The sequence below is a fragment of the Aplidium turbinatum genome, chromosome 18, assembly GCF_918807975.1.
Source record: "Aplidium turbinatum chromosome 18, kaAplTurb1.1, whole genome shotgun sequence".
NCBI classification, from domain to species: Eukaryota; Metazoa; Chordata; class Ascidiacea; order Aplousobranchia; family Polyclinidae; genus Aplidium; species Aplidium turbinatum.
In genome coordinates this window covers 16,235,790-16,254,150 of record NC_137489.1, presented here as the reverse complement: position 1 = coordinate 16,254,150, position 18,361 = coordinate 16,235,790, and the positions used below count along the sequence as shown (strand labels likewise).

General features: G+C 37.1%; 1 protein-coding gene across 1 annotated transcript; it reads right to left on the bottom strand.

Moving 5' to 3' along the window:
- Positions 1 to 208: 208 nt before the first annotated feature.
- LOC145787959 (uncharacterized) lies at positions 209 to 9,019 on the bottom strand. The gene is made up of 2 exons (XM_082599797.1): positions 8,905 to 9,019; positions 209 to 1,514 (listed from the first exon to the last, which is right to left on the bottom strand). The coding sequence occupies exons 1-2, from the start codon at positions 8,979 to 8,981 to the stop codon at positions 1,202 to 1,204; spliced, it is 390 nt and encodes a 129-aa protein (XP_082455923.1). The 5' UTR covers positions 8,982 to 9,019; the 3' UTR covers positions 209 to 1,201.
- Between the last annotated feature and the right edge of the window lie 9,342 nt (positions 9,020 to 18,361).

Here is an 18,361-nt window from a genome sequence, read left to right as displayed (position 1 = left end):
TGGATCTTGAAGAAAAGTTGCATTACATTGCAAACATTACATTGCGTTACATTGCAAACTTTGAAAATGATTTAATGCCGGCTTACTCTAAGAAACAATTTATAGGTAAAAAAATTATAATGTTTGAGGTCTAGAGTGAAAACAATGCAACAACAACGCATTGTTTTCACTCTAGACCTCAAACATTATAATTTTATGTTTAACATTATGTTTTCACTTTAGACCTCAAACATTATGATTTTTTTACCTATAAATTGTTTCTTAGAGTAAGCCGGCATTAAATCTTTTTTAAAGTGGTCTGCGATAAGTCAATTGTAAGAAAATCAAGACTGAATATTCATTTTAAGAAAGTTCTCTGCCGCTAAACAACTCGAGCAGCATGGTCCAGCATAAAAGGAGGATCGCGTGCGCTTCCTTTCGTAATATTCTTGGATAGTCAACAGCGTTTATAATTCCTTGAGTTTTAACGTGATATTGTTACGTCACAGCCTGAATATGACGGCATTCCATCTGAGGTAGAAATTCAGAGCACGCTTTGAGTATTCAGACCGAGAGTGTTTTTTTTAAAACAAAATTTAAACAGTTTACCGTGGGTCAGAACAAGCCTGGAAGGCATGGAAGGCCGAAGAAAGCCCATTGAGGTTATTGCAGTGTCAAGATGTTATTGTTGCTTGTGGTAAAGGTGCCTGTAAAGTATGTCATCCACCTGAGTGTTTCTGTATTGAGGATGATTCTTGGAATGGGAAGATTAACTCCTCATGCTAAGAAAATAATCATACTGCTTGCTTTTACCTCTTCTTCGTCAACAGGAGAAGATTTTTGTCGAACCATTGGGTGGTCAGAATGGTGATTTACTGTTGAGCAAATTTTCGGAAATATTTTTTGCAACTACAATATGTCATCACTAACTTTTCATGATAAGCAATAAATTGAGTTTCGGTTTTAGCAGCATGATCGTTACTTGGTTTCACAATGTAGATATTAACGACCTGTTTTAGCCTGATGCTGCGAGTTCGCTGTGGCAATAGCAATATGCACTAGCTTTCGGCATACAGTTCCCTAGTGATGTGCTAAGAAAAATGTCACTGATAATTTAATAAATATTTTTGCAAGGAATAATTTATTTCTCTTTTGGCACTTTTTCCGACCCTTCCCTTCACTTTACAACGCCGCAGGCTGCGCCTGATTTGACTATTTGTTATCAAACAAACGATTCAGAGCTAGGGCCTGGACAGTCTTCAGGGTTTGAATAATTCGGAGGTCGAAAATCTTCTGGTTTTGTCGCTTCTTGATAAGTAGGTAAAGTGTTTGCTAATACATAAGCTTCGTGCTGCTTTTGAAAGCGACGCAAGGAATGGCGATATGAGGCAACGGTGCGTAGATCGACTGGCCTGCTTTGCTTCGACTTGGAACGAACAAAAGTAGAAATCAGTCCCGATACTGTTTTTATGTTTGGACTGTCGCCCCACAAGTCATATTCCACGCTCACGGTGAATTCTGTCTCCTTGGATTGCCTGAAAAAAGAAGAAAATTAATTATTAAGTGACTCATTTTATAATATCTTTTAGTTATCGTTTAATTTTCTGACATAACAGCATGTACACAGGGCCGTTGCAAAGATAACTTGGGCCGGGTACCAATGAGATCCTCAGGCCTCAAATCAAAACACTTCTAAGAAAAACGCATCATATTCAAAGAATACGCGGAGGTTTTGTCAAACTTCCTAACCTCTCAAAAAGGTTGCAGGGCAATAAAAGCATGCAGGGCTCGGGTTCAAAAGTACCCTCTAAACCCCCGGTCATACCCTCTGCCTCTGGATTCCTTGTCATACCTTCTAGACCCCCTGTCATACCCTCTAAACTCCTGTCATACTCTCCAAGACATAAAATAATAAATACAGACTCTATAGTCTACACTTGAAAACATTGTGTAGATTCTAAAACAACTGGACAAACTTATATAAACTTATTTAAAAACAATTGAAACAGTGCTTTCGTCGTTTAAATTTTCTGGAATCTTACTTTTTAGTTTTTCGATTATCTTCGGCAAAGCTGTAGGCTATTACTACAATTTCAACAACAGCAAACGTTTTTTGAGTCATTAAATTCCTTTGCTTCCTTCTTGTCACGTGACAAAAAGTCTCAATTGAGCATTAATTCCACTTGAAATTCATAATTGCAACTTTATTCATGTTAATTTCGTTTGGTTGATGACCAGAGAGCTACGTTTGTTTATGCCTTGACTTTTGCCTTTGGCAACGCAATCGTAGCAATTAATGGCGCTCTGCAAATCCAATACTTGGAAGTTCAGGACAAAAAACATTACTAGCAAAATAACATAAAATCAACAGCTTCGGATTTGCGCTTTCCTGAGGATAGTGACTCATATGTTTTCTTGATTTTACCGACGATTCACATGCTTCGATTGGTTCAAGTAAGACAAAGAGCATGAGAAGTCGTAAATTAAAGATTTATAATCAAACTGAACAAAACAAAAAAATCTCCATATTTTTGCAAGCTTGAAAAATGCTGAAATATTTTTTTTACACATTTTTATCATAAGATGATAAGATAAACTCTTCTTCAAACAACACGGCTGTATCAATGCAACAATCTAAAATGTTAAAAAATTCAACCACTCATTCGAAGCGCTGAAATTTCGAAATTGATTAAAATGTAGCCTAGGCCTAACTGTATTATCGAAAATTGTGCATTGTGTACATGTGCAACATTGATTTTTGTGCCACCAATTGGTCCCACTAGGAAAAGACTTCAAACCTCATAAGCAAAAATTTCTGTTTGATGTTTAGTTTCCGAAAAATCATGAAAACATGTTTTCTTTAGGAAAGCTGAGGCAGGATAACGACCAGCATTAGCGGATGCCGAGGCGACTGAACCAACCAACTAAAATTAGTGATGTTAATGATATCTTTATTTCAGATTTAATTTTGCTTCACCAAAACGACGGGTGTAATTATGCAACTGATTAATTAAAGAAATGCTTCATTTTGAAACTTGTGTCATGTCATCAATGACCATCCACGTCGTCATCGTGTGAGCCTCTGGGCCGAGGGTCTATTTTTTACTATCTCAAATCAACAAGGTTGTCAGGCCACTCGGCATGTGACAACTCACCAAGTGATTTACCTCAGCAAGTTCAATTCAGCTACCGGTACTGCCAAGTCAGCAAATGAGGTTTGCTTGCTCAGTTCGGGCTTGCTTAGTCATCGCTTGTTAAACTGATTTTGCTGACATGTGACGTGTCAAGCTTCGGCTTGTTCAGTTGTTACTTGCTCAGTTTCATCATTTGCCATCCTCTGCCACTTGCTGAAATGTTGCTAGCTCAGTTGTCACATACTCAAGTGCTATTTCTTCAGTTTACAACTGCTGACTTGTCGGAGACTCGATTCACGATGTTTCTGGACTACACTAAAGGCTGCTACGTAAAGAGCAGTCAGTCTTTGGTTTCATCATCCAAGACCAGCAGACTTTCCACTTCATTAGGTGGCTTGAAGATGGCGCAATTGTTGATGATGTAGTCTATTTCTGAGCAGCATATTCACAGGAGAAAGAAGAAGCCATTCCTCATTGGTGCATGGTTGAATGGAACATGTCTGACGCCGGTATGGAAACGGTTGAGGCTCACCCATGACCATAAATGTAGCCTAAACGTTTTTTTTTCTGATTTTCTCAAAAATAAAAAACAAAATATCATGAAATTTCAGTTCAGTTTCGATTTCATATTTTATTTCCGACCATCAAAGCAAAAAATGTTACTTGCCATAGCATAACAAGAGTCTGGAAAAGGTAGAAGTGACAAAACGTAAACTTTAAAGAAAGCGTGCACGAGACCGAAATGATGTAATGAATACAAAAATTGGACATAGCTGCAAGCATAGCCGTAGGAGATGGGGGGCAGGGGGGGCGGTCGCGAATTTGGGCAAAATGTCCAGTTATTTGGGAAAATCAATCTTACCATGATGTTTCAACGTCTCACTAGTTTATAGACTTCACGTAATTCTTCTAATTTATAAGATGCATTGATATTTTCCAATGAATGTAAAATGCATTATCATCGATTTTGGAAGCAATTGCATGTGGTATTGCAATTTGGGCAAAATGATAAGTTTCAACTCCACAACCACAAAAAGTAGGCTAACTGTATAAAAGAGCACAGTTGGCAAACAAATATAAGCTTATTGATTTTCGATAAATTGCTATAGATTGATTGATTGAATCTTTATCCTCGGACTGGGAAAGCTTCTTGCAGAGCTTAATCCTGACAGTTTCGCATACTTGTAGAGGCTTTGAACCACTGACGCAGGCCCGGGGACGCAGGAGCTAATCATGTCAAATGTAGGCTAAGTAAGTTTATTCCAAAATAAACGTGCAATTGAAAGATTTGTAGTAGCCTATCTACGAATTTTCAACTGAAATTAATATTTTGTAAAGTAGGCGCAAGTAGCTAAAAGTGATTACCACCAAAAAATATAGGCCTATATATATTCAGAAGTAAAGAGTGGGTGAAGAAAAATATTTCGTGTTTATGAAAAAAAAAATTGTGGTTAGGGAAATCAATATAAATAGATTGTCATTTTAGTTTTTTTCAATGCAAATTTACAAATACTGAGTCTTTGGACTATCTTCATAATGAAAAGATTGAGCTGCTTTTGGTCTGGCCTTATATTGAAGTTCGGCTAGAGTTTTTCAAATATTCTGGCGACATGGTTTGGCTCTCGGGGTGTGCGCTTGAGCAACTCATTTCAGGACTGCTCTCCACTCAGCGGCACCTAATGAATGGAATAATTCCCAGGCAACAACACTTCAACAATCAGAAAAAAATCACTCTGCCAATCTCGGTAACCAGCCCTGCGTCAAGAGTCTTTACAAGTATGCGAAACTACCATAAATAACCTATCAAGGCTTTGTCAGTCCGAGAATAAAGATTCAAAACCAACCAACCAGCGTTGACGATCAACGTGGAGGATGCATTTCTCAATGCGTTTGGTTTTGTTCTCCAAGAAGAGTAAAGTAGTCAACGAACCAGAGATGCTACTTTCCACCAACTGTTGCTTTAAAATTTGTTGCTAGTTTCTTGTTTTATGAGATTTAAAACGTAGAATACAACGTACGATTGCAAGTTGGTTGTCAACAATAATTGTTAGGATTTTGAGACTTAGTGCAGAAACTCTTTTTGTTATTGTCTAAATTTTGTTAGATAACTTCTCAAAAGGTAAGGATATGATCTTAATATGCAGTTTAAAGTTCAACGAAGTTGCCCGATATATTAATTCTTGCACAGTATAGCCTACAGCCAAAAATCGTAACCTGCAAAACCAGGAAGTTAATCGAATAACTAAACGTACCAACGTGCACTCCCATTTGAACAAAAATACAGAGCTTAAGAAATCGTGCTGAACATTTTAATCTATCACTAGTTTTTATCACTACACATAGTAAACAAACGTACACGGTGCAGAACTAAGCCACAATGTTCGGTCACTGACTAAAATACCAAACGTTTTATGACGTGCAAGGTATGTGATGTTATTTTTTCTTCAATATTTAGATTTTAAACCCTGTTTGTTTTGTACGAACGTTGTACCAATGCACGTAGCTTGCAAGTGGTCAACCGTGGAAGTATTGGCGATGCCTCAACCGCTTAAGAACTGGTATTGGCAGGTGTAAAACTTTGATGAGACACTGGGGTATTCCATGGGGAGCACAAGTTGCAAATGCGGACAGGAGCAAACAATGCAACACCTACTCGAATGCCCTGACCTAAAAGTAAGGTGCTCTGCACAGGATTTGGCCGAGTTCAACGATAGAGCAAGAGCTTGCGTGATGCTCTAGGCTACGGCCGTGTGACACACGATGAAGAAGAAGAAGAATTGGTAAACCAGGATGGTCATCACACGGTTACGTCTAGAGGAGGATAATTGGAGCAACAAAAATATGAAAACATAAGGAGATAATAAAAGCACTCTTTTTACCATGATCATGATGATTTTATTCGAGGCTTAAAATGTGGCAGAAAAATTACTGTGGCAGAAAAATTACTTGAAAAAATTCCACATTCTGCTGATCATTTTTCCAAGTATCTTCCAAATTCATCACCCAAATCAATATTTTTAAAACCTGCAAGTTTTGAAGAAATTTACGGATTTATTAAATCTTTGAAACCAAAGTTAAGTTGTGGTACTGATGGCATTCCAGGCAAAATTTTAAGGCATACCCCCGATAACATAATAAAAGTACTAACACATATTTTTAACTTATTTTTGGTACACGGTGACTTCATAAAAGCATTTAAAATCGGTAAAGTAGTGCCAATCTATAAAAAAGGAGACCCAAGCAATTGCAGTAACTATAGACCAGTTAGTCTTTTGTCTTGCTTCTCAAAAATCTTAGAAAAAGTCATGTATTCAAGATTATACTATTTCCTTGATCAGCGTAATTTCTTTTACACCCAGCAGTTTGGTTTTAGACATAACCACTCCACGAACCAGGCTACTACACTGCTAACCAACAAGATCTACAAAGCAATGGAAAATAAAGAAGCAACCCTTGGCATCTTTCTAGATTTATCAAAGGCTTTTGACACAGTAAATTATGAAATACTTCTGACAAAACTTTATCACTATGGTATCAGACGAACACCCCTCCAGTGGTTTCGAAGCTACTTAAATAATCGTTTTCAGACAGTAGAAATTTCTGGTAGTGTTTCAACTCCATTAGAAACAAAGTGTGGTGTGCCCCAAGGTTCTATTTTAGGCCCTCTATTATTCATAATTTACATTAACGACTTCCCAAATTGTTTAAATTGTACTGATTCCATCATTTTTGCGGATGACACAAATCTTCTCATGTCAGGTAAGAGTGTAGATAAATTGCATGAAGCGGCCAATACAGAAATGCAAGAAGTTGTCAAATGGCTTGTAGCAAATAAATTATCACTCAATGTAAACAAAACAAAATACATGGTATTTGATACTAACAGTTTACGTGCGAATAAGTGTAAGCAAATCTTAAGTATAAATGATCAACCAATTGAGAGAGTACATAATATCAGTTTCCTTGGCCTGCCTCTGAATGAAAATCTTTCATGGAAACCACACATGCAACATTTGCTGCAAAAGCTTCGAAGAAATTTTGGCATAATTACCAAGTTCAGTCAGTTCAGTTCAGTTGTTTTTTTATTTCTGACCATCATATCAACACAATACACATCAACATAGCAAAGGTCAAGAAAAAGGTAGAAGCGACAAAACGCGAACGTTAAAACGTGCTTGTGATCGAAGTAAGTTATTGAGTTGAAAAAAATTAAAAACCAAGATTAGACCCTGTCTTAATTTGTCAAATTTGATCTGCTTATACCATTCTTTAATTGAAAGTAACCTGAGGTATTGCATTACGACTTGGAAATATGGCAACGAAGGACTTATACAAAAACTTCAAAAAATCTGTGACAAATTTCATCGTATTTTCCGTCTCAACAATGATAGTTGTAGCAAGATCTCGATATCAATTGAGCAATTGTTCAAACTGGAAATTGGTGTTTTCGTGTTTAAATTTCACAACAATTTACTACCAGATTGCTTCACCAACCTTTTTAAATACGTCAAAGAGGTTCACAGCCTGTCACTTTTTATTCACAAACTAAAACAACATTTAAGCAAAACGGACACGCAATAGAAAGACAACGTAGAAAGGCTTTCTTGCATTCTTGTGAAGATTTTAGTGGAAATCCGAAATTATTTACAAAAGATTAGGCTTGCCTAACAATAATATCGATTGCTTGTGCTGTAGGCTACTTTTATGTTTGTAGATATTAACAGCAAACGCAATACTCCATAATCAACACGACACGTCGCAAAAGGGGATGAGAGCTTCATCAACACCATCAGGACATCATCATCTACCAGCTCATCCATTCCATCACCCACCAGGACAAGAAACAAAAACTTAAACTGGATATCAAACCTCAATCGTCTTAGGCTACTGTGTGATGTGCAGTCTAACCATAGAAAGAGCTCAACACCTGCTCTCCTGGGCCACATTGAAACGGCCTTTTGCCTGATGATGGGTTTCTTTTATGTCCGGTTTTCTTTCTCCATCCTATTATTATTATGACTGCTCAATGCTCATCCACATCAATATTGGAACTGGCAAATTCAATCCTCAACACTTTTTATTAGGCTGTCATTCATTACTACATGTGTGCTTCTCTCTGTTTTTGTTTTATTTTTTGCTATTTGTTTTTTGTGTCCGTGCTAACTACTGATATATAGCCTACTACATAATTTTTCATTCAGGCACGTTTTAAACTTTTCAAGGTTTTGCCACTTTTTCCCGTTCGTTAACGTGCTGGTAGGCTTATATCGATTTTTGTAGTTAGTATCTTTTTCGTCCCGGACGCGTTAATGACGAAAAATAAAATGATTGATTGATTGATTGATGTACAGATTGGAAAACAATCCCTGGGCTGGCCCAGAGCTGGTTGGCCCAGAGCTGGTTAAAGTTTATCAACAGTTTTTTGAGATTTTTAATTGTCTTGTGATGTGAACGTAGCAATGCAAATGTGTTTAAAAAGTAAGCTCTAAAACTTATACAAAACAAGCGCTTTTAAATATTTTTTTAAAATAAACTAAAAGGTGATTTTGCTTGTTTTATCTCATACTTGTAATTTGAGCTTGACCGGTGAGTATGTAAATTTCAAGATTGAAAACTACCTGAAACCTTTTAAAAATATATTCGTGAAAGTCTGTCAACACGTGTATCAAATTAGTTTTAAAGTTATTCGTTTGTTTTAAATCGACATGAAACCATATAGTGAATGAATTTAATATATTAAAAACAACAGCTACCCTATATTAAGTATATCGTTTTCCCAGTTCCAACTTACTCGTCAGATTTTTGTTCTTCGACTCCATTGCTTCTGACGATATGTTTGAGCTTCTTGCAAAATCGTGTCATTTTCATCACCACCAACAATAAAATAATAAACACGGTAGTGGATATCCCAATTATTGCGTTTAATTGCATTTGTTTGATATAAAATAAACGTACTTCTGAAACAAACTACAACTGTGGTAAGAAGATGTAACATGTAGATGATGGAAAAGAACGTTTAAAATATAAAAACAAACATAATCAATTAATGTTCATGCCAATTCCATTTGAATAAGAACTTGTTTAGGTATTAGGTCAATAGTAATTATATTTGTGAAGAAGGGGCAAGATTACCCTTGTGGCAAGAATACGGTGCGATACTAATGAGCCCAGCTTCATGGGCGAAACACGGTGTCTATCGCTGTCAATTCTTGCTTCAAATCGGCTGCCGAGAAACTTATAGTAATTATATTTGATACAATATTTATGTAATGTTGAATTTAACAAGATTCAAAAGTTTTGTCAAAAATACTGTAGGCTACCGGTATCACAAATGGCCCTGAACTTTCTACTAACTTTCAAGGGAACTGCTTCTTATTACGGTTAAAATCTCATAAAGATGATTCTTAATTTGCCAACAAACATTTCGTTTTGTTTAGCGGTCTGGTGAATCAGTTCAGTTTGTTTTACTTTTGACCATCACAATAAAAAGCAATACATGCCAAATATAGCAGAGGTCTAGAAAAAGGTAGAAGCGACAAAACGCGAGCTTCATATCGTGCTTGATACCCAAACAGAGTAATATGGCTCGGTCGCAACACCTTAGAATCGGCCAAGCCCATGCCCAGAAATAGCTGTAAACACGGCGTTTCGGCCATGTTGACAGTCAACCGAAACAGCTGCTGCATTGCATTTTGCCTTATTTGAATATGTTTGACTTTGCTTCATCCTTCAACTTTCCAATATGGACATAGGAACCTGTATCTTGACTCCTAACTAACGTAAAATTGTAACTAAAAATAGCTTAATTCGTTAAGATATTCTTTCTTTTTTCGTTGAAGCAAATATCTTCTAAACGCTCGAATTATTTTTAAAACCTTTTATAGCCAGAGCAAACGAAAATCCTTTTTCTAGCTTTACTTAAAGCATGTATACCTTGATGACCTGAGCTGGTTCGAATGCTGCCTTAGGGCTACGTAGCTGGGAGATTACCTTGGCGACAATAGCATGGTATATCATTCAATTTTGCATGAGCGAAAGGTTATTTCTGAATTACTTTTCGAAAGGTAAACTGTAAACGTCGTATTATGTCAAAACAACTTACAACGTGGCAAATAAACATATGTAAGTTTTTCAAGTCTGCATTGAAAGCGAACAAATTTCTTTAAAACATACAAAAATTCCGCAAATTAAATTTAATTTTAGCAACTTGAATAGTTGAATTATAGAAATAAGTGATCGTAGGCCCAATTTAATTTGTATTTTATGTTCCATGTGCCATACCATGCCAAAAAACATAAGACACAAAACTAAAGCCGGCATTCAATTCCAAAGAGCAGTCCATGATTGATAGACACAGAAAGGTAAAGAGTAGTCAAAGAAAGTAATAACGAATACCAAAATTCTTTGCTAAAAGTGCATGTAAAAACATTAGTTAGCTCCGTGTTTGTATGGGTGCAAATAAACACTCAAAATTCTTAACATAAGTCCAATTGCAAAAAGAAGTCGTTTTCGCAAGTCAATTTATTGATAATTACGCAATTACACAGCATGCCTTAAGCAAAAACAATTTTTATGAAATCTACACTTGAAAAGCTTGAATGACCTTAGAATAACACCAAAGTACAAGATAAACAAACTTTTCCATGTTTACTTACATAGTCAGCGTTAGGCTAAACTGTTTGAGCGAAAGAGTAAAGATAAGGATTCCTGGCAACAAAAGGTGAAAACCAAATCTGAGTGGATAAAAGTGAGCAAAGCTGCATGAATTCGTCAATATGATCTCCACAGTGATCTACAGAATGAAATGATAGAAAAACCCTCCGTTTGGTTTGGATGATTTCGAATTATTTTGAAAGTTTTAAAGTCTCTTTGGTTTTGGGGTTTTGAAGCCTAATTTTTGCGGTTGCTGTAAATTACAGCAGAAAATGCAGAGCGGGAATTACTTCATAATAGAAGTTTGAATGGCTCAATACTTTATTTTATTATAATAAACCACAAAAAGGAATGTTAGCAGAGGTTTTTATCTATAGCTTCAAATTAATCTTTTGCGTTTATGATGGAGATGGCTTATGTGGGCTAGTGATATTAAATTTCTAAATCTATTTTTGCCGTGAAACGTGGCAGGTAGGTAGGTCTATATCAACTTTTGCCACAGAGGCTATGTATTGACAGACTGCTGTTGATTAGAGTTAGGCTTACCATAGTGGTCAAACTCAAAAGAATGTTAGCTTACCTTCTTCTTAATTGGTCGTGAACTACTGTTCGTTTAGTTATGAGTTAAGCTAAAATCAGAGTAAAAACATGAACATATAAGTCTATTGGCTAAATTGGAAGTTGAGAGACAAAAGAGAGGGTGAAGATCAAAAAGAAGATAAAGAGACTGTGTTACAAAAGATCTTGAAACTGCAAGAGTGAAAAAGAGAGACGCTGCTGACAAAGTGATTTGGAGGACTGCAATCCGTGCCTGTAATCCCACTTGACATGAAAAGAAAGTCCGAAGAAGATTGTGGTCGAAAAACGTCAAAAACGAAACAGCGAAATAAAACAGCTTAAAAATGACTTTGGTTTTTATGTTTATTATCATCATCATGTGTCGTTTCCGAGCCGAATTTTGGCTGTCAATTGCTTCCACATGCCATATTTTGTCGTTACTTTTTTGCTTCTCCGATACTTGACAAGTCACCCCACTGTTTTACATTATCCCTCAAGTTTGTCTCCTTCTTTCCTGCACCCTTTTCCTTTCATCATACCTTCCATTACCGATGGATGTACCTTCCATTACCGATCCTTTCAAAATATGTCCCGCGAATTTCATCTTTTGTTTTTAGATCATTACATTTATGTCCCTGGTAAAAATTATTGGTTTGCTTCGAAAACCTTAGCTTTCGTGCTGAAAAGTAATTAACTTTCAACAACTGCAATTGCTTGATTTTTTATTTTATAAGCTGCTTGTCTTGAAATGATTGAGATCTCATATGCAAACTAAGTCTTTTTAACATCTGCTCAGTCATTTTATGTAGAAATTAGAAGCAGATGGACAGATAAGCAGCACCAAGTTATCGAAAGATATTCTGGAAGGAGGCAGGTGTAAAAAAAATAAAGAACGATTTTGTGTGAAGACGTTAAGCAATATGCTTCATCGCTGAATACAGAAAAAACACAAGAAGATCGAGTGGACGAACATGAACACCAACTTCGAGTCCTAAAGGATACACGATGATAATAAAAATGATGAGCCAATCCTTTTTTTTTGCTCAAACGGCTTTATGATAAAACTAAGATGGGCGTACAATAAGCTAATTGAAATTAACTAATTATTTTTCTGTCGGATTTTAGCCTACGTTAAAAATTTTCTCACAAGGTTTACAACGTCACCTATAAGTGGTTTTGTGGGTTTGGTTTGTGATTCAAGCCACAAATCCGCTTAGACAAAGTACTCAACTACAAAAACATTGACCCTTTGACGTAAAGAGTCACTCTGATGAAAAAAACATTCTTTTATGGACGTGTAGAAAACGAAAACCATTGAACAAGAAAACACCTACAGAATTTGTTTTGAAAATTCATCAGTTGAACATTTCTCTTAACGTTGCACATAAGCAAAAACATAGTCCTGGAAAAACGTAATTCGCCATTTTTTGTTGACATGATAACATTGGTCGACATTTGGAAACTTTTTTATTATTTTCTCAAACAATAGGATGACTTTATCTAATTTGACTACGCTGATTTCGAATTTACAATCCGATTGTACCCATCAATTCAAACTTCTATAAAAGATTACATTTAAATTTTAATCAAAAAGGCATTTAGTTCACTGAGGTAAATAACACATATGACTCGCTCACGTGCTCAAAGAAAAACGTTTCTTACTCTTTTGCTTCTGTTGTTTTCGTGTTGCTATGAGATATGAGTTTTCTTTTTTTGCAATTAATTTGTGTTACAGCCTCTTTTTAAGCACCAACAATAATATTTCGCAGGCTTATGTCACAATGGCCTATTCTCGTTGTACACGATCACATTATAGATTGCCTCATGTGTTCGTTTGATACTCCAGTCTGTTCATTAATGTTTCATTAGTTGAGACCATCAACATCTGCGCAGATGCCCTTTCCAATGGAAGTCTCACATCAACTTTCTTCCCAACAAATGCTTTTATTGAACTAATGTTTTTATTGAACTGATGCTTTTATCAACGTCCTCAGTCGAGTTCAGCTTCAACTCCACCATCTACATGCAAACCGACGGCATCGCTATGGGCTCACTCCTTAGATCAGATCTAGCCAACATTTTCCTTGACTTTCATGAAAGCAGCCTGTTCAGTAAACCGAATCCTCATGTTTACTTTTGGTATGTTGATGACACCTTTTGACTTTTTGATCAATTTATATAAATTTTTGATAATGACCTCAGGAAGATTTCGATTGCGGTATTCACTTATAAAAGGTTTGTATGGTGTCATATAATCTTTTAGTAAAGTCTCGAAACTTTGCCAAGGTGCTGCAATGCACAAGGCACATTTCCCTCACACACCGAGCCATTGTATTATTAATTTATTCAAATATCTTATAATCGGCTGCGTAGCCGGGTAATGAGAGCGTCTGAGCAACGTCGGCGAAAGAGTGTCGGTTCGACACCGTTGAAGAGTGTGCGGCTGTGTCTCGGCAAGGATGCTTTGGCGTACCGAAATAAGGTAGCAGCTGACTCGAGGACTCTATATGTCACTTTACTGCTTCTTGTTGAGTTGTATTTGTGAACCGCAGTGTAGGCTACTGTGTGTTGTCGCATTGAGCGCAAAATAAAACGTGATTATTATTTTCCAAGTTTTTGAGGAGCTCGTAAATGTGTCTACTTAAATCCACTTCTGAAACCTTGTGTTCTCAATATCGTCGATTTAATTGATAAATTAGGATAGAGTGGGTACAAAAATTTTGCTAAAAAGGGAGAGAAATACATTTTTCTCGAATTGGGATGGGGGCACGTGACTAAGTGCCTTTCCCTGAATTCAGTTTCAGTTTCCTGACCAACAACCTGTCTCAAAGTTTATTGAAAGCCAAGCAGATACAACAATAACTAAACCTACGATAGGCTAATTTCTAAATAACAATAATTATCCTTTCCAAGTCAAGAATAATCAAGAAATCAATCAATCAAGAAATACTTTAACTTTCACTGAAATGTGATTCAGTGCTGTGTATAGGAAGAAAAATGAAAGCTCGCTTTTGTTTAAATCCTACAGTAGGCTACAAGTAATTTGCTTACTTTGCGTAACTTAACCATAGCCTTCCGGCTTTCAATTGCTCTGCAAGTAAGCTATACGATTGTTCAATATAAAGTTTTAATAGATTTTGGAATATAGATTCGATATATAGATATAGATAATATAGATCGTGTCCACCTTCAAGCAAAGCATGATAGCGAAAGTTGGTTTCTTGGTTTATTTTATTTCACAAACCGCTTATGATCAGCCATGCAAGATATGACACAGATGGTTTATAGAACAACAAAATAAAATATCAAAATTGCAGATGAAACTAGCAGAACAGAATTTTTCGCTAGACGATGCAAACATTGTAATGGCTGGGTGTTGTTTCGTGATGACGTAACAGGAAACACAATGACCTTCGCGAAGGTCCTTGTCACGCGAGCGCTGTGCACGGCAAGCGCTGTTTCCTTCTGAGCTTGTTTGCCTTATACAATCGTTACGGTTGTCTTAGGAAAGTGCTTCCCACCTTTAGGAGTGGGAGGGGGATATTTAAGTAAGTCACCGTAGGCTAGAATTATTTATTTTAGCGACATCGTACGAAATCCTAATGAGCACAATTTTGGGAGACAAGTTACTTAACATATCATTTTCAAACAATAGAAACGGTCACGTCGATAGCCAGAAGTGAGCACCCGCTACTTTTAAAGTAGCGCGCTACCCGCTATCGCTACTTAGACCAAAATAGCGCGCGCTACTGCTACCCGCTACCAATGTATAAAAGTAGCGCGCCACCCACTACCGCTACTCGGACCAAAGTAGCGCGCACTACCGCTACTTTGGTCTACATTGACACTAGGAAACACTCTTCAAGTCCCTAGTGGCGTAAAAATGAACTTGAAAACGAATGTTATCATTCGTTTACACCAGTGTTTCCCAAACTTTTTTTTAATAGCGCCCCCCTGGACAACGAACAGAGTATCAAACGCCCCCTTTGACAAAAAAAGTAAGACCAAAGTTTTTTTTCCATTCATCACAGTCCAACTTTAATGAGACCGATGAGGTTGGTGCAATGCCATCAGCCTCTTGAGATCGGGTTTCAATTAGGATGGGAACAATCTTAAGTCTCCCCATCTAACTATATCAAGACGGTTTCTTTTGTTATCCAGAAGCGTTGTCACGGCACTGAAAGCACGTTCCACCAATTAAGCATAAGCTGGGAAAGGCAATGATAAAAACTTTGACCCGATTCCACACGTGAGGGTATTTCTCTTTGATTTAGTTTTGTAGCCAGAACGATTGATACGAGATATTGAACTTCGTTTTGAGTGCAAAATCGCTTTGCAATGTTATCAGTTCTTTCTCAAAAATTCCATGTTCGGAAATATTACAGAAGAGGTCGATTATCCAGTCATGGATTTCTAACTGGAATACATCCTGGAATCGAACTCCCATGCCTTTGTGTACTTCTTGAAGATGATTGCTGTACGTCTACATCAACGGATCAACATCAGATATGCCTTTGTCACTGGTATCAAGTTGATGCAAGCTTGAGAATTGGAAAAATTCTCGTCTAGCTAAATTTCGCTGATACAACACGAGCTTATTTCATTACCCTGATAGGATAATTTCAATTCATTAAATTTGGAAAATATGTCTGACAAATAGGCGATATCATTTCTCACAACCAGGACGTCATTCGCAAGGCCAGGGTCACAACTATTTAAAAATTCCACGATAGTTTCAAACAGGGAATAAAATCGTGCAAGGCAATTTCTCTTGGAAAGCCGTCGTACTTCGGTGTGGAGCAGTAAGCGCTCAAAAGCTTCATCATTCTCATTGCACAATCGTTTGAATGAGCGTGTATTCAGAGCGTGCGCTTTAATTTTATTCACTGCTTTGATGACAGTCTTCATAGACAAATTAAGACGAATGCTAGATCAAAATATTGTCGGATTGTAAGATCGGATTTGCGTAATCGCAGTGCTTCAAATTGTCATGCGTTACGTTACGACCTCAACTAACTTGTGAGGCACTGCGGAGCGAAGTTGCCAACATAATTGCCACAATATCTGCCACAGAGCTCTTATAGTCACCGTCTTCTTTTGCACTTCTTTGAAGCGAAACATGACAAAAATGCTTTGCAATCCTCTTCTTGTAACTACCCCGATTTACTCTCAGCGCCCCCCAAACGCCCACTTTGTAGCCAGCGCCCCCTTCATGGTCGCAAACGCCCCCAGGGGGGCGCTGGCGCCCACTTTGGGAACCACTGGTTTACACTGTCATTTTAAGGTCGTTATAGAAAACACATTCTAACTTAAGGGAAATTTATTATTATGCATCTTTCAAAAACACAAGCATTTGAAAATGAGAATCATTAAATCCTACCCGCTTTGGCTTATCTTTTTCAACAGACACAAGTCTCTCCACCGCAGCTTTGGAAGGAATAGGGGTGTTGTATTTAATGAACAGACGTTTTAACTTGGTACAGTAGGCCATTCCAAAAGCTCAAGGACTTGCTCCTGTCCGAAAAAAAGGCGTCTACAATGGTTGTTTCCTTTTGCACCTAATGGTCCACACTAAGAATTTGTTACTACAAAATAATTAATATCATTTATAATGTTATCGCTGCATTGGCATACACACAAAATAGCCCTATAATGGTTTATTTTGACAAAAACCGTCGTGTAAGAAAATTTTATCAGCAACAAATATCTTAGCTAACCATTTGTCAACAGTTTTACTTTAAACAATATGATAAAACCGATTATATAACTGCTTGACCACGCCAGTGTTACCAAAAAACGAGTATTTTTGCACTTTAAATTAAAAGTAGCGGTTAGGGGGAGTGCGACTAAAAAAAAGAAGCGCCTCTCCCGCTACCGCTACCTTGAAAAAAAAATAGCACCGCTACTGCAGCCGCTACTCCAACTAAAAAGTAGCGCCGCTACCGTTACTTTTACCAAAAAATTAGCGCCTCTACAAAAGTAGCGCGCTACTTCCCACCCCTGTCGATAGCCTATGTCATGGACGTAAAAGGATATTTTGTTGTCATGCAGAGACGTATAATGTATCATCATGGTAATACTGCAGTAGGCCTGATATTATTATTGATACAATTATCGTGACTTGACACGCGTTTCAAAAGATAGTTTTGTAGTTCACAATCTAGCCTACCTTGATAAATACCGTTTGATAATTTCATTTACGAATAGGCGAATTGCCATTGCATAATCATGTAGGCTTATCTGAAAAGTACTCCAGAGAAAATAAATTATAGCATGAGAGTATTAATTTATGCTTAATACTTTGGGTACAAGCCCCTTAAGAAAATATTAAATGACTTTGTGTTATGGTAAATCAATGTCTTGTCTTGGTTAAGCTTGTAAAAATTGTCCTGCATGGGATACCCAACAAATAATCCAATATATTCGCAAGCAGAAAAAATATACAGTATAAACTGAAAACAATAGCCTAAAACAATATCCTAAGAAGAAAGAATAGAATAGTGTAGAATAGCAGAATAGAATAGAAAGAATAGCCTAAAATTCTTTTTAGTCTGGCTGAAATTGAAACAATGAAAATCACAAGCATAACAAGAGTTCACTGGTTGAGTGCAAAGTTTCCTACGTCCTGTTTAACTGGTCTGTTGAGAAAGCGCATAATCGGAAGTGTCTAAGTTTTAAGTGACAGTTGGCATACGCTATACTATCATCGGCTTTCTGTATTTGGACACAGGTTAGACCTTATTTTCAATGAGTATGCTCACTAGTGATGACCGCATCAATATCTTAATTAGTTGGGCGCCTAACTTCACGAATGAAGAAACTTCAAGAGCAAGCGGCGCTGGTTCAACTCTCGGGGTATGCGCTTGCGCAACGCATTCCAAAGACCGCTCTCCATGCAGCGGCACCTTATTTTTGTTTGTCGTATCCAGGCTTAAGCCCGGTGGTTGAAGATTTAGATTAAGTGGAAAGGAAGGCAAGGAAGCCAATCTTCGTGTCCACTTTTAGGCATACCTTTAAGTGTCTTATCAAACGCAGCC